This window comes from Thalassophryne amazonica, chromosome 15 (assembly GCF_902500255.1).
Source record: "Thalassophryne amazonica chromosome 15, fThaAma1.1, whole genome shotgun sequence".
NCBI lineage: Eukaryota > Metazoa > Chordata > Actinopteri > Batrachoidiformes > Batrachoididae > Thalassophryne > Thalassophryne amazonica.
The window spans coordinates 72310125-72327932 of NC_047117.1; the positions used below are offsets into that span (position 1 = coordinate 72310125).

At 40.5% G+C, this 17808-nt stretch overlaps 2 protein-coding genes across 2 annotated transcripts in view; both read right to left on the reverse strand.

Moving 5' to 3' along the window:
* Nucleotides 1–13774, reverse strand: part of rfc1 (replication factor C (activator 1) 1) — a 40322-nt gene extending 26548 nt beyond the window's left edge. The window contains 6 exon segments of the mRNA XM_034187524.1: nucleotides 997–1071; nucleotides 1217–1515; nucleotides 4963–5079; nucleotides 9958–10033; nucleotides 10125–10265; nucleotides 13662–13774. Coding sequence (XP_034043415.1) covers nucleotides 997–1071; nucleotides 1217–1515; nucleotides 4963–5079; nucleotides 9958–10033; nucleotides 10125–10265; nucleotides 13662–13664 — 711 coding nt within the window. The 5' untranslated portion in view covers nucleotides 13665–13774.
* A 1039-nt stretch (nucleotides 13775–14813) lies between these two features.
* Nucleotides 14814–17808, reverse strand: part of ccdc39 (coiled-coil domain containing 39) — a 31454-nt gene continuing 28459 nt past the window's right edge. Inside the window, exon 20 of the mRNA XM_034188862.1 lies at nucleotides 14814–15327. Within this exon, the coding sequence (XP_034044753.1) occupies nucleotides 15192–15327 (136 nt within the window). The 3' untranslated portion in view covers nucleotides 14814–15191. The remainder of the gene's footprint in view (nucleotides 15328–17808) is intronic.

A 17808-nucleotide genomic window follows, 5' to 3' on the forward strand; every position in this document is an offset into this window, starting at 1 on the left:
TGTGTAGTGAGCGCCTTGCATAGCAGCAGCCCAACATTGGGGTGATTGTGAGGCACCGATGTGTAAAGCACATTGCGTGTCTGATGCAGATGGAAAAGCGCTATATAAATGCAGTCCAATTACCATTTTTATTCATGCCGATGTTGCGTGCTCTGATCACACAGAAGCGCTGTGATGATTTAAACTTTTAAAGCGCTGTCGCTACGGCGTGATCATCAGATGACCTGATTGATCAGAGCGATCACACCTGATTAATGGCCTATAACTCTTTAAAGCGTCGTCGCTGTCGGTGTGATCAGACGACCTGATCGATCAGGTGTGATCACGACTGATTAATGCACTGTATAAACATTTAAAGTGCCGTCGCTGTCGGTGATCGCCACACTGACAGATCACACAGCACTTCATTCAGATCACACCTGATCGCGGTCGACTTGCGCTTTAAAAGTTTAAATCATCACAGCGTTTCATTATTTAGGTCTGTGATGACCTGATCAGAAATCAACAGTGCTTTAAACATTTAAAGAGACAGCGCTTCATTCATTCACGGCAGCATTTACCACAGCCAGTCCACTCAACAGCATTCTGTACACAATGGAAATGGTCCACAAAGATAAAAATGAAAATAAAATAATGTTAAATTATTGTTTCTGACCCCCACCACACCTTGCAGTACCGACCCGAACCACTGGGTGAAAACGGGCTGTCGGCATACACTGGATAATCGTCAAGGTGTGACAGCTGCATTAATTTATTAGACATACGCCAGCATTTTTAATATGGTCAGCATTAGCGCCTTGGGGCAACTGTTTGTTGTGATTTGGCGCTATATAAAAAAAAATTGATTGATTGATTGATACGCAGGCTAAATCGTCAAGGTGTGGCAGCTGCATTAATTTATTAGACGTACGCCAGCATGTGCCAGCATGTTTAATACGGTCGACATACACAGGCTAAATCATCAAGGTGTGACAGGGCCTTTAAACAGCAGCCCACCTCCATGGCTTCATCCAACTGCAGCTGTCGGGCGATTTGCTCGTCACTCGTCACATCATCTGGATCCTGAGTTGGCTGAGAAGCAAATAATATATTTATTACACTGATGCCCAGGAAAAGGATTTTTTTTTTAGTGCAGCTGGAAAAAGAAGAAGACACCTTCACTCTCAATGAAAGCCGTGAATTTGCACAATTGACTGAAAAATACTTTAACACTCACAGTTTTCCGTTTGGTGCTGGCCACCAACTTCTTATTGGAGCGCTGAACACTTTCGTTGCCAAAATAGTCCATAACTGATGTGGGGGTGTGTTTGGGTGCAGGGGCCGGAGCCGACTTGGGGGCGATGGGGACAGGAGGCTTTGTCCCTGTTTTATTGTGTGATGATGAAGGCTTGACAGGAGACGTCCTGTAGACTGTGGACTGTCCGGGAGCATCATCTCTTTTTGCAGGCTTGGCTGCACCGTTCTCTTTGGGATTGGAGGATTTCTTCAGCGACACAAAGGTGTCACTGTCCGAGTCTAAGACAGAAGAAGAGCAATAACCAATCAAACAGGACACTTCTTCTTACACTAACAAAACAGCAACAAATCATTCTGCAACTTAGAACCAAAGCATTTAAATCAAATCAAATCAATTTTATTTATATAGCGCCAAATCACAACAAACAGTTGCCCCAAGGCGCTTTGTATTGTAAGGCAAGGCCATACAATAATTACGGAAAAACCCCAACGGTCAAAACGACCCCCTGTGAGCAAGCACTTGGCGACAGTGGGAAGGAAAAACTCCCTTTTAACAGGAAGAAACCTCCAGCAGAACCAGGCTCAGGGAGGGGCAGTCTCCTGCTGGGACTGGTTGGGGCTGAGGGAGAGAACCAGGAAAAAGACATGCTGTGGAGGGGAGCAGAGATCAATCACTAATGATTAAATGCAGAGTGGTGCATACAGAGCAAAAAGAGAAAGAAACACTGAGTGCAACATGGGAACCCCCCAGCAGTCTAAGTCTATAGCAGCATCACTAAGGGATGGTTCAGGGTCACCTGATCCAGCCCTAACTATAAGCTTTAGCAAAAAGGAAAGTTTTAAGCCTAATCTTAAAAGTAGAGAGGGTGTCTGTCTCCCTGATCTGAATTGGGAGCTGGTTCCACAGGAGAGGAGCCTGAAAGCTGAAGGCTCTGCCTCACATTCTACTCTTACAAACCCTAGGAACTACAAGTAAGCCTGCAGTCTGAGAGCGAAGCGCTCTATTGGCGTGATATGGTACTATGAGGTCCCTAAGATAAGATGGGACCTGATTATTCAAAACCTTATAAGTAAGAAGAAGAATTTTAAATTCTATTCTAGAATTAACAGGAAGCCAATGAAGAGAGGCCAATATGGGTGAGATATGCTCTCTCCTTCTAGTCCCTGTCAGTACTCTAGCTGCAGCATTTTGAATTAACTGATAAGTAAGAAGAAGAATTTTAAATTCTATTCTAGAATTAACAGGAAGCCAATGAAGAGAGGCCAATATGGGTGAGATATGCTCTCTCCTTCTAGTCCCTGTCAGTACTCTAGCTGCAGCATTTTGAATTAACTGAAGGCTTTTCAGGGAACTTTTAGGACAACCTGATAATAATGAATTACAATAGTCCAGCCTAGAGGAAATAAATGCATGAATTAGTTTTTCAGCATCACTCTGAGACAAGACCTTTCTAATTTTAGAGATATTGTGCAAATGCAAAAAAGCAGTCCTACATATTTGTTTAATATGCGCATTGATTGACATATCCTGATCAAAAATGACTCCAAGATTTCTCACAGTATTACTAGAGGTCAGGGTAATGCCATCCAGAGTAAGGATCTGGTTAGACACCATGTTTCTAAGATTTGTGGGGCCAAGTACAATAACTTCAGTTTTATCTGAGTTTAAAAGCAGGAAATTAGAGGTCATCCATGTCCTTATGTCTGTAAGACAATCCTGCAGTTTAGCTGATTGGTGTGTGTCCTCTGGCTTCATGGATAGATAAAGCTGAGTATCATCTGCGTAACAATGAAAATTTAAGCAATGCTGTCTAATAATACTGCCTAAGGGAAACATGTATAAAGTGAATAAAATTGGTCCTAGCACAGAACCTTGTGGAACTCCATAATTAACCTTAGTCTGTGAAGAAGATTCCCCATTTACATGAACAAATTGTAATCTATTAGATAAATATGATTCAAACCGCCGCAGCACAGTGCCTTTAATACCTATGGCATGCTCTAATCTCTGTAATAAAATTTTATGGTCAACAGTATCAAAAGCAGCACTGAGGTCTAACAGAACAAGCACAGAGATGAGTCCACTGTCTGAGGCCATAAGAAGATCATTTGTAACCTTCACTAATGCTGTTTCTGTACTATGATGAATTCTAAAACCTGACTGAAACTCTTCAAATAGACCATTCCTCTGCAGATGATCAGTTAGCTGTTTTACAACTACCCTTTCAAGAATTTTTGAGAGAAAAGGAAGGCTGGAGATTGGCCTATAATTAGCTAAGATAGCTGGGTCAAGTGATGGCTTTTTAAGTAATGGTTTAATTACTGCCACCTTAAAAGCCTGTGGTACATAGCCAACTAATAAAGATAGATTGATCATATTTAAGATCGAAGCATTAATTAATGGTAGGGCTTCCTTGAGCAGCCTGGTAGGAATGGGGTCTAATAGACATGTTGAAGATTTGGAGGAAGTAACTAATGAAAATAACTCAGACAGAACAATCGGAGAGAAAGAGTCTAACCAAATACCGGCATCACTGAAAGCAGCCAAAGATAACGATATGTCTTTGGGATGGTTATGAGTAATTTTTTCTCTAATAGTTAAAATTTTATTAGCAAAGAAAGTCATGAAGTCATTACTAGTTAAAGGAATACTCTGCTCAACAGAGCTCTGTCAGCCTGGCTACAGTGCTGAAAAGAAACCTGGGGTTGTTCTTATTTTCTTCAATTAGTGATGAGTAGTAAGATGTCCTAGCTTTACGGAGGGCTTTTTTATAGCGCAACAGACTCTTTCCAGGCTAAGTGAAGATCTTCTAAATTAGTGAGACGCCATTTCCTCTCCAACTTACGGGTTATCTGCTTTAAGCTGCGAGTTTGTGAGTTATACCACGGAGTCAGGCACTTCTGATTTAAGGCTCTCTTTTTCAGAGGAGCTACAGCATCCAAAGTTGTCTTCAATGAGGATGTAAAACTATTGACGAGATACTCTATCTCACTCACAGAGTTTAGGTAGCTACTCTGCACTGTGTTGGTATATGGCATTAGAGACCATAAAGAAGGAATCATATCCTTAAACGTAGTTACAGCGCTTTCTGAAAGACTTCTAGTGTAATGAAACTTTACAAAAATTGAACATTTAACTTTAAAATTTAACATTCCAATACTGAAGTAGAACACCACAGGGGTGAAAACTTGTACATTGTAGTCTGTGTATATTTAGTTCACTTCATACCATTTTTATTTTGAAAACAGAAATACAAAAAAGCAAACAAATAAAATCACCCGGTGATTTGAGAGAAATTAAACAAAACTGAAATGTGACAATTTTCACTTTCTTTTGTAAATGTGGAAAGCAAAATTTGAAGAAAATCAAAACAATGTTGTCATTGTTTTTTGGGGGGGGTGAGGGGGGGATCCAAAGGTGGCACATGGACCATGCACGTGTAACCACCAGATAGATGTGTTTTGTTTTGTTTTTTGTCTTCAAAACAGAAACAGAATGATCAAAACATACAGTTGGTGTACTTTAGCACTCATTCATCATTTTATTTTTTATGGTAAATAAATGATAAACAAGTAATATAATGTATATACTATATTCAGTGTTGCCAGTTACTTTATACAGTAACTGTACAAAGTAATAAAGTAACTGTGGCAACACTGACTATATTTTATAGTATGGTACAATACAGCAAATAATAAATAATGAATCAGAAACATTTTCCTCACCTGTTTCAGAGACATACTGCACAGGATGCTGTTTGGGAGACGGTCTGGACTTGCTGCTGTTTTTCTCCCTTTTTTGAGGAGATTTCTTTGGATTTCTCGCCGGCTCGTCCTCTGAGTCTTACAGACGGAAATACAAAGTGCTGAACTAAAACAAAAAAACAACTGTCTGATGACGAAGAGCAAACAGTCAATCGAAGCGACCCACAAAAACAAAGAACGAACCCTTGATTTTACAGTCTAAGGATTCACAGACATAAAAATCAGCGGTTTGCCAACACGGTTTTAGTTCCTATCCGAACAACAAAAACAGTTTGGATCAGGTTCAAATGCTGGGATCTGAGGCAGGTTGACATGCTTCTGTGTAGTACTACAATGTTGGTATTCTCACTAACCTGCGATTTATAGTGTAATCAAGCCTGTAAAATTTTAAGGTACGACCCCAGTTCCAATGAAGTTGGGATGTTGTGTGAAATAAATGGTAAATGCTTTTATATAGTGCTTTTCCATCTGCATCAGAAGCTCAAAGCGCTTTACAAATAATGCCTCACATTCACCCCGTTCAATTGCAAGGAATTTAGGGATTCCATCATCTACAGTCCATAATATAATCAGAAGATTCAGAGAATCTGGAGAACTTTCTACACGTAAGCGGCAAGACTGAAAACCAACACTGAATGCCCGTGACCTTTGATCCCTCAGGTGGCACTGCATTAAAAACCGATATCATTGTGTAAAGGATCTTACTGCGTGGGCTCAGGAACACTTCAGACAACCACTGTCGGTTAACACAGTTCATCGCTACATCTACAAGTGCAAGCTAAAACTCTACCATGCAAAGCGAAAGCCATACATCAACAACAACCAGAAATGCCGCCACCTTCTCTGGGCCCAAGCTCATTTGAAATGGACAGACGCAAAGTGGAAAAGTGTGCTGTGGTCTGATGAATCCACATTTCAAATTGTTTTTGGAAATCATGGACGTCGTGTCCTCTGGACAAAAGAAGAAAAAGACCATCCAGATTGTTACCAGCGCAAACTTCAAAAGCCAGCATCTGTGATGGTATGGATGTGTGTTCATAATCATGGCACGGGCAACTTACACATCTGTGATGGCACCATCAATGTTGAAAGGTACATCCAGGTTTTGGAGCAACACATGCTGCCATCCAAGCAACGTCTTTTTCAGTGATGTCCCTGCTTATTTCAGCAAGACAATGCCAAGCCACATTCTGCACGTGTTACAACAGCGACTTCTTAGTAAAAGAGTGCGGATACTAGACTGGCCTGCCTGCAGTCCAGACCTGTCGCCCATTGGAAATGTGTGGCACATTATGAAGCGCAAAATACGACAACGGAGACCCCAGACTGTTGAACAACTGAAGTTGTACAAGCAAGAATGGGAAAGAATTACACCTACAAAGCAAACAATTAGTGTCCTCAGTTCTCAAACGCTTATTGAGTGTTGTTAGAAGGAAAGGTGATGTAACACAGTGGTAAAAATACCACTGTCCCAGCTTTTTTGAAATGTGTTGCAGGCATCCATTTCAAAATGAGCAAATATTTGCACAAATCAATAAAGTTTATCAGTTTGAGCATTAAGGCTGAATCTCAAGTCTATCCCTTGGCCCTTCCCCTTACCCCTCTGTTTTGCGCGGGCACGAGAGACAGAGGGGTGTCTCAATTCTCTTTTTGGAGCCAGGCGGAGGGCTACAAACCCCTTCAAACGGAGGGAATCTGGATGTACACTCTGTTTGGAGGGGTAGGAGGAGCTTACTGCTGTCTCCAAAGAAACAAACATGGCGCCGAAAGAGCCGCACAAATGAAACGGCTTTCATTACAAATTATGCTGTTTAGAAAGTTATAACTTGCCAAAAAAAACTTTACAGGCAGTTGCCTATGACAGCAACGTGTATGCTGCTGGATGCATGTTGCATATATTGTCGTTCTGAAGAATACCGGAACTTCGCTCGTGTGCTGAGGTGTTATAATGCAGATACACACGAACACTACGATAAGACACTTTTATATCTCACAATGGAGAAAATCATGATAAAGGATAAGCACGTTAATTTGTATGTTCATAAATCTTTGGATAATATCAATCCCTGCCTTTGGATTTCAAAGCCTGTAACGTGTGTGTACTTTGTAAACAAACAGGGAGCCCTGAACACACTCGTCTCTTCATAAGCTTTCGGGCAGAAAATGAGAAGTTTCACCAATGGGAATAAGTTGGAAAATATATACACACACATGTATATGTGTAACACATAACCTGATGTCCTAATGGACTGGTATTATTTGTCAAGGAAATACGCTGGATGCAAAAAATGGGAGAATTTGAAAAAGAAATATAAGGTTAACAGAACTAGATGCAGCCAATAACATACATACAGGTACTGATCATATAATTAGAATATCATGAAAAAGTTGATTTATTTCAGTAATTTCATTCGAAAAGTGAAACTTGTATAATGTATACATTCTTTGCACACAGACTAATATATTTCAAGTGTTTATTTTAATTACTAATTAATTAATTACTAATCAATAGGGGTGCAACAAACGATTATTTGGATCATCAATGAATCTGATGGGGTTTCGACACGATTAATTGGGTTAGCGGGGAATTTTTTAAAAATGTGCCAGGGAAACAATTTTCTCTCCTTCCATCACTTTATTTAACAACAGAACATTATTTGAAAACTTAAAATACTTGAAAATCAATAAATCGTCAAATGTCCCTTGGCTGTTGAAATATAAAATAATGAAGAATAAAACAGTTCATAATAAAGAACAAAAATAATAATTTCAAATGACATTGCTTTATCAAAGTGCTGAGTTGCCATAAAACAACATTGAAACATATAAATGTTATATATGGTGAAAAAAATAGGTATTTTTGTTGCTGCAAATGAGCAATTAGCATAACCAGTTAACCATAAAACCTAAATCAAAAACTGTAGCCTGACTCATTACATGTGCAACATTCTCTGTATAACTTGTAAATTATGTGGTCATTTCACTATGACACCTGACCCATGTCTCTTTCTCTAAAATTGTATTGTAGCATTATTAGTTATTATTACTATTATTATTGTTGCTATTATTATTAATATATAAATAAAAATAAATTAAAAAATATTATAATTTGTAATACATCTGACTCTTTTATGACAACAAATGCTGAGCCATTAATTATTATACAGAAAACAAATGCACAAACATGCTGAAATGCCAGCAGCTTAATACTAACTTTAACAGTGAAAACGCCACAAGCGTTAGCATAAAATACATCTATCAACTGTTTCAGAAGACATAACAGGTCACTTTAACATAAAAAAGGTAAATATTCCTCACAGACATATGCTCTTTAGGGTTTTAGTGGGGAAAAATTAAGATAAAGCGAAATAAAACAAATGAAACCAATGAAGCAGCAGCTCAAAGCACTCCTTCATTGGTTCAAGATTCAAAGCAAAGCTCGGTTGATTTTATGGAAGAAACTAAACATTTGCGGTAAAACAAAGTTATTTAGCAACAACTAAATTACTTGACAACTATTTTAATAATCGATTAACTCTATTAGTTGTTTAAAATCAAATCAAATCAATTTTATTTATACAGCGCCAAATCACAACAACAGTTGCCCCAAGGCGCTTTATATTGCAAGGCAAAAGCCATACAATAATCACAGAAAAACCCCAACGGTCAAAATGACCCCCTATGAGCAAGCACTTGGCGACGGTGGGAAGGAAAAACTCCCTTTTAACAGGAAGAAACCTCCAGCAGAACCAGGCTCAGGGAGGGGCAGTCTTCTGCTGGGACTGGTTAGGGCTGAGGGGAGAGAATCAGGAAAAAGACATGCTGTGGAAGACAGCAGAGATCAATCACTAATGATTAAATGCAGAGTGGTGCATACAGAGCAAAAAGAGAAAGAAACACTCAGTGCATCATGGGAACCCCCCAGCAATCTGTCTATAGCAGCATAACTAAGGGATGGTTCAGTGTCACCTGATCCACCCCTAACTATAAGCTTTAGCAAAAAGGAAAGTTTTAAGCCTAATCTTAAAAGTAGAGAGGGTGTCTGTCTCCCTGATCCGAATTGGGAGCTGGTTCCACAGGAGAGAAGCCTGAAAGCTGAAGGCTCTGCCTCCCATTCTACTCTTAAAAACCCTAGGAACTACAAGTAAGCCTGCAGTCTGAGAGCGAAGCGCTCTATTGGGGTGATATGGTACTAAGAGGTCCCTAAGATAAGATGGGACCTGATTATTCAAAACCTTATAAGCAAGTAAGTTTCAGCTCTACTAAATCAATCAATTAATGATTAAACAATATTATTACTATTATTGATTAATTATTATTAGTATTATTAACATGAATTAATTACTAAATAATTATTAATACTATTAATTATTATTATTATAAATTACAAATTAATTAATTAACATGACATGATTGCAATGCATTGAAGAAATCTGCGACTTCTATTTCTTTGCATTTACGCAAAAAGGCGAGAAAATAAAAAGAGCAAACAGGCTACTGTAACAAGTTGCGTTTTGGTTGCCATGTTAACAAACAGTGAAGACGGCAGTATGACACGGGCAGTTTTTTTCTCCTAAGGTGGAGGGGTGTCTCAATTCATAGGGCAAGAGGCATACTCCTTCACCTTACCCCTTGTAAGGGGTAGGGTCAAGGGAAAGGGGAACAAAAGAGAATTGAGACTGGGGGTAAATATCTTGTCTTTGTGGTGTTTTCAATTGAATATCATCCCAACTTCACTGGAATTGGGGTTGGAGTTAATGATTTCCTCATCATCAAATATATTGTTTTGCTTGACTGACAGTTTTCACTTCATATTCTCATTCACATAATGAAAAACATTTTTACTTGATCAATAAACATTTTCATCAGTTAATATTTAATCAACTAATCAATCGTTTCATCTCCAGATGGAACCGTTGTAATTCCATCACCTGCAGATAAATGGCGTCTTCTCACCTGATTCTATGACTGCACGCTTCTTCTGCTTCTTCTCACTATTCTTCTTTTTCTCCTGTGATTTGGAGCTCATGACCTAAAATTATTCAAATTAAATGACCTGATGAAATAGGCGGATCTCAGACTCCACAAACAGGAAGTGAGGCAGATGACTTTCATCTTCTTGCCTTGGGATGGTCTTTCTTCTTCCTCTTCTTTGCCACATCCTCATCTGAAGAAAGGGGATCCTTCTTCTTTTCTTCTCTCTTTGGGGCGGGGTTCTGCACTGCGGACTTGGCCGACGTCGGTGCAAAGAACCGCCGGATGTCCTGTATGTGCACAGAGAAAAGGCGTTAACAAGACAGATTGGACAGTGTCATAGTGCACACTTCTGACAAGCGACAGAGGACGGCATGTCCGCTTTTTAATCTGGCATAACCATAAGAAAAAAGAAAAACAATGCATTTCAATACCATAACCTTAGGTGACGCTGTAAAGCAAAACCATTCTGTACCATCACGGTACAGAACAGAGATTAGCTGCAGTAGCCATGTTGTGAATTATCGGTCATTTGAAGTGCCTTGAAGCAGCACAAAGACCCATCTGTGCACCGCCAAACCTTAAAAATCTGTCAAATTTCAGAATCATTTAGTTGAATTGTTCCCCTCCTCCTTCCAGGTCTTTGACCCGATTACCACACTTGGTATGTGGATGACTGTCAAGCCTGGAACTGCCTTTAAAGGGTTTGTTTGAGCAAAGTCCAAGGTCATTAAGGTCAAAGGCCTCAACTTTGACTTTGCCCCCACTCTGATGTCGACCAAGATTGGCACACATACCGAGGTGGGTTCTGGAATTTTCCAGCAAGGTCAAATTTGCCAAAGGGCAATCACTGGGCGCAAGGTAATGTCTGCCTGTCTGTGTGTTGGCCTGCTTCTCTCAGGTCCTTTTGCTGATTTCTGTTACATTTGCTAGGTCAATGAAGGTCGGCTCCAAAACAGCCAAAAATAATTCATTTTAGCAAAGGTCAAGAAATTTGATTTTCACCCCTAACTGGACCAAATGTGGATTCCAGAACTGCTTTGGAAAGTCCTGCCAGAGGTCAACCATTTGGGTGAAGGTCAAGAATGTCAAAGCCTATACTCTCTTTACCTCCATGTACACCTACAGTACTATGTAATATATCAAGATAACTGATTAGTGATCTCAAATGGGACAGTTGCACTGCTTGGTGAATGCAGCCTGAGAAGAGTGCAGCCACTGAATTGGAACACAGCCTATGTTGCCATAGTAACTGGCTCAGAGTTCAGTTGAACTGTGTGAAACCAAAAAAAAAAAAACCAATCCCACCAAGTTTACCAAGTTTTCACTGAATCCACTTTCTGCAACAAGGCCTTTTTCTTTAGCTGTCCATGTTGGCCACAACTGTGCCTCTGCTCAGCAGGATGTCTATGTGCCACAAAGCTTGCAAGGACAATGTAAGATTATTTTGCACACCCAAAACTAGCCACAAATTATGGAGCGCTGCCTGTGCAGTTTCAGAATGAGGCAGAATGCTGTTCCCTAGCTTCAAGTTAAATTTTTCTGAAACCCATAAAAAGTTGTTAATTTGAACAATACAACCCCTGGCAAAAATTATGGAATCACCGGCCTCAGAGGATGTTCATTCAGTTGTTTAATTTTGTAGAAAAAAAGCAGATCACAGACATGACACAAAACTAAAGTCATTTCAAATGGCAACTTTCTGTCTTTAAGAAACACTATAAGATATCAGGAAAAAAAACGTGTGGCAGTCAGTAACGGTTACTTTTTTAGACCAAGCAGAGGGAAAAAAATATGGAATCACTCACTTCTGAGGAAAAAATTATGGAATCATGAAACAGCTTGCAGTCTCTGAGGCATGGACTTAATGAGTGACAAACAGTACTCTTCATCAATCTGGCTCCAACTTTCTCTGATTGCTGTTGCCAGATCGGTATTGCAGGTTGGAGCCTTGTCATGGACCATTTTCTTCAACTTCCACCAAAGATTTTCAATTGGATTAAGATCCAGACTATTTGCAGGCCATGACATTGACCCTATGTGTCTTTTTGCAAGGAATGTTTTCACAGTTTTTGCTCTATGGCAAGATGCATTATCATCTTGAAAAATGATTTCATCATCCCCAAACATCATTTCAGTTGATGGGATTAGAAAAGTGTCCAAAATATCAACGTAAACTTGTGCATTTATTGATGATGTAATGACAGCCATCTCCCCAGTGCCTGACATGCAGCCCCCATATCATCAATGACTGTGGAAATTTACATGTTCTCTTCAGGCAGTCATCTTTATAAATCTCATTGGAACGGCACCAAACAAAAGTTCCAGCATCATCACCTTGCCCAATGCAGATTCGAGATTCATCACTGAATATGACTTTCACCCAGTCATCCACAGTCCACGATTGCTTTTCCTTAGCCCACTGTAACCTTGTTTTTTTCTGTTTAGGTGTTAATGATGGCTTTCGTTTAGCTTTTCTATATGTAATCCCATTTCCTTTAGGCAGTTTCTTACAGTTCGGTCACAGACGTTGACTCCAGGTTCCTCCCATTTGTTCCTCATTTGTTTTGTTGTGCAGTTTTGATTTTTGAGACATATTGCTTTAAGTTTTCTGTCTTGACGCTTTGATGTCTTCCTTGATCTACCAGTATGTTTGCCTTTAACACCCTTCCCATGTTGTTTGTATTTGGTCCAGAGTTTAGACACAGCTGACTGTGAACAACCAACATCTTTTGCAACACTGCCTGATGATTTACCCTCTTTTAAGAGTTTGATAATCCTCTCCTTTGTTTCAATTGACATCTCTCGTGTTGGAGCCATGATTCATGTCAGTCCACTTGGTGCAACAGCTCTCCAAGGTGTGATCACTCCTTTTTAGATGCAGACTAATGAGAAGATCTGATATGATGCAGGTGTTAGTTTTGGGGATGAAAATTTACAGGGTGATTCCTTTATTCCTCAGAATTGAGTGAGTCCATATTTTTTCCCCCTCTGCTTGGTCTAAAAAAGTAACCGTTACTGACTGCCACAATTATTTTTCCTGATTTCTTATAGTGTGAACATCCTCCGAGGCCGGTGATTCCATAATTATTGCCAGGGGTTGTACTTCCACCTCCTGAACACAGCTTTGTAGACTTCTGGAAATGTCTTGTATAGGAGAATTCCAATATGTTCCAAGCCCTATTCTGCAATAGTTGATATTAATGCACAGAACACTCACATGTGAAGAGTCCACATATGAATTGTGAGACAGTGACGATGTTTAACATGAACTTATAACTTCATGACAACTCTTCACTATGTCTGCAGATTCTCCCCAAAACCTACGTTAAAATCCTTCCACTTTTCTGTGATTGCTGTGCACATAACGACCTCCTCCTCATATGGTTGTTTAAAAACGAAACATGAGTTGATTTTTGCAGTTTGCACTGAAACTGATCACAAACTGGTAGTTTAACAAGTAAATGTCACACATTAGGAAATTGAGAAAAGTTAACAACAATATTGCACTTTTCCTTACATGTTGGACAATTACTTTTTTTTTTTAATTACAAAGTAAGAAGTTTCTCCACTTTAGCCAAAGCTAACGCTGCTGTTCAACGACTGTTTTACCTTTGGCAGAAAGAAAGCTCAATCATACAGGTTCTATAAACAACTGTGTGTGACCTAAAAGCGTTTTCACATACCATCGCTACCGTCTCTGAGTTTGAGTTTCAGCTGACAAAATAAGACAATAACAAATAAAAATAATAGCTACTACTTGGCGCCAAGCTCAACTCTGTTGTCGCGTGAAGATGACGTCACTAGCGAGAGCTGGTTGGATGTGCGCACGAGTGTTCAGCGGTGTAAAACATCTTTTGAAAAAATTTTTTAAAGCTGAAATTTTTATTATTCAAGCATCATTTCTATAAAACTAAATAGTCAAAGTCCAAACCATTAAAAAAAAAAAATTTACACACTTTCAACCACATTTAAAAAACAGAAATCAGTCAATCAATAAAACCTATGCATTTGTTAGTAATTTTAAAGCATTAATACATTTTACCAAATATCACGGAAAAACAAGCAACCGCTTTGTGAAACCCAACATTAGCTCACTTTACTGCCTTTGTTATTCACAATTTACATTATACATAACTCTTCTCCCTTCGGCTTCTCCCCTTGATTTTTCATTCTGGGTCATAGCAGAGCCGCACTGGATCTGCATGTTGATTTGGCACAAGTTTTACACCGGATGCCCTTCCTGATACAACTCCACATTAAGTGGAGAATAACCAAGTGGGCTTGAACCAGTAACCTTCTGCAATGGAAGCATCATTTAACAGCTTGGCCACTGCCCTTAATGTTCTATGCCTGCTTATTCCAATTAGGGTTGGAGGGTTTTAGCCTATTGGGCAAGAGGTAGGGTTCTCCCAAGTACACCCTGGACAGACCACCATTCATCACAGGGCCACATATATTTTTGATACACAAAGATGACATGATTCAACAACACAACTGAACTCACCCAACATAAAAATCCTGCATAGCGCATTATAATGCATCTGCCTCCATGGATGTTGTACAAGAAAATTCCTCTGTCTCATGTCACTGATATATATATAACTTTTTGGACAGATCATGACCTTTATATATTATGTGCAATATTACCATATCTGACTTATTCAGGAATATTCTTACCCTTTAGCTTTGATGTACATGTTCTCAGGACACTCCATACATCAACACATAAGGACAAAGCCCTCCAGTCTGTCCCCACAACATGCTTTTATCAGGCAGTATCAAAGAACTTTAAAAAAAAAAAACCTGCACCTCCGAAGCAGCAGCCACACAATATATTGTTTTTTTTATAATTATTAATATTTATTTATCTTAATATCTGCAGAATCATCAACCAACACTGAGCATTTTATTGTGGCAGTACACTAACAGGATGAACATTAAACATTTAAGCCTACGCTAAAGCCAAATAATATACAGCATTCATAGCATTAATGGAGCACAGCTGATATTAATATATTATTTGTAAGAGTTACTTACATATTTTTTCACATTTTCATAGATGCATTAAAAATGACCTCTATTTCACTTATATGGATGCAGTTGGCTATAGATTTCCGCATGCGTCTTTAGCGCAACTGAATTTTCTTTGTTTTACAGATCAAATACCAAGGAATCATTAAATAGAAATAAACAAGATCAAATTGATTTGTAAATTAAACTTTTTTGAGCCCAGTCAGATCCAAGTCCAGGTGCACAGTCTTTATGACAGGAGAACACGCTGCAGAGGTTCTAGAGCTGCTGCTGGCTGTGACTGCAGCAGACCTGCAGCTAGCTGATGATGCAGCAGACCTGCAACACAGAGAAGAAACAATCATACAACAACAAAGTCAAACCTCTCATCTTGTCAGGCCAGTTCTGGGAACATTCACTGGTGCCAAGTGTCATAGCATCCACCACACCATGAAACCATCCCACATCCTAACTGGCAATGACCCAGGCAGACATCTGGCCTATCTTAACCTCCCTTTTATAGCCTTCAATCTGCTACAGTCAGGTGACACATGGACGTTCCTTTGGCCTTTTCCAGTTGCTGAGGTCTTCAACTTTGAAGCATCGGCACATTGGTCCATGCACAGAGGAACACACCACGTGTCCAAAAAGTTGATATGGAGTCACTAAGTAGTACAGCTCATCTGAGTCTCCCTAAGTAATGGTTCATTTAATACAAAGTCATTCCAGCTGTACCTAAAAATTCTTTGTAGAGACCAAGTAGTAAAACTGGAAGCACCAAACTCCTCTGTCCGTTGAGCTCATAATTTCTTACGGCCTTCCCAGACATCTCTTAAATTCTACAGAAAAGGACCCAGAGTTATGAATGTCACTGTCGAGATAAATGAATATCTGAACAAGTATGACACTTTAACCACAAACAGGTACAGTTTTGAGTCCAGGAAGTCACTGAAAGCCTGGATCTTAGTCTTGGTCTAGGATCATTACACATCCAGACATTCTGACTAATCCCTCAGCATCTCAAGTGATGTATTCAGGGCATCCATTTATTCCATAACACACATTGTCCATCAAGTCCAGGTCAGTGACTCTTTCCTCAATGACAAAGGCACCTAAGATTCCAGGACCTTAACCAACACTCACTCTGTGCAAGTGGTGAACAGAATAGGAACCAGAACAGATCCCTGATGAATGCAATAGGCCAGTTATAATATCCAGCAAATTGTTCGGGATATTGTGAATTCTCAGGATGTCCCACAGAGTTGTTAGCTTTGCAAAAATCTATATAGGCTACAAAGAAGAACTCCCAACGTTCAACACTGTGTTCAGCGAGTACTCGCATAGCTAGCTAGATGATTGCTAATTTCCTGAATATGAAGCGAGACTGTTCCACTCATTGTATAGAAAGTACCCGGGTCTGAACCCCGCTGAGAATGACACTTGCGAGTATCTTGGCGATACAGAGAACAGTGCAACACTGTACATTATTTCTAGTCGTAGTGAACACACTTTGCTTTTCAGAGAGGGAAAAACGAGCCCTTTCTACACCCTATCTCTACAGGGAAAACCCATGCCTGCCAGCCCCTGTCTCGACATTCTTGGGCCAGACGTTGGTATTTTGCAGCTTTCCTTTCGTGGGCCTCCTCGCAGCCCTCTTCCCATGGCACCGTTAGCTCGACCAGGATTATCTTCTGGTCTTTTGCCGACCACAGCACTATGTCGGGGCGGAGGGATGTTTGCACCACCTCGGGAAACTGCAACCTACTCCCTACATCCACCCTCATCTCCCAGGAGCTTGCGGCATGAAGTATGCTGGGTCTTATCCTTTTGGTGGTCTGTACAGGCCTGGCTCCTTCCTTAAGGAAGGTGATCATTCTTCCTGCAGTTGTGTGAACTGGTCTCTTCTTGACTCTCTCCCGCTCTATGGTATCAGCCAATGAGAGGAGCACTTTGTCATGGCGCCATCTATACCGCCCCTGGGTCAAAGATATTTTACACCCAGAGAGTATGTGGGCCAGAGTCCCCTTCTGGCTGCACAACTTGCAAAGTGGATCCTCTCTTAGCCCCCATGTGTGCAGATGTACTGGAGAGGGGAGGGTGTCATAGACCGACCGCAAGAGGAAGGAGATGCGGTATGGCTCCAGGCGCCACAGCTCTCTCCACGTGACTTTGCGCCTAGGCAAATCCCATTTTGTCCAGGCCCCCTGGGATCCTTGCTGCACTGCTCTGGCTACTCGCTTCTCCTCCTCCCTGTTCCTCACTTCTGCCTGCACCATGCCTCGCCTGGTTCTCATGTTTGCGCCTCCCCAAGTTTGAAATTGTGCAGAGCCGAAACCTTGTCGATGGACGCACTGGTTGCCAGCAATATCCCGCAACTTCAGGGAACCGATGGCCTGTTCCACAGCTGTGTTGGCAGACCATTTGCGTCCAGACCTAGTTGTAATGCCCGCTTGTTTAATGAGGTCATCGTTAGAATTCCTCAAGCTTAGGACGACCCTGCATTTTGCCACCTTGTACTCCTCAACAACTGATGACAGGGGGAGTTGCAATTGACCAGACCGGATGTAAAGGCCCACTGCTGAGAAGCTTGGGGGAATTCCCAGCCACCTCCGCAGGTGCTTGTTGATCTTCCTCTCAATGACCTCGATGGTAGTCATGGGAAACTCATAGACTGTGAATAGCCAAAGTAGGCTGGGCAAGAGGCCATGTTGATACAGCCAGGTCTTGAACTTGCCCGGGAGTAAAGACTTATCTATCTTCTTCAGCCATTCCTCAGTCTGCTTCACAGCCTCAGCAACATTGGCTCCATCCGTCATCGAC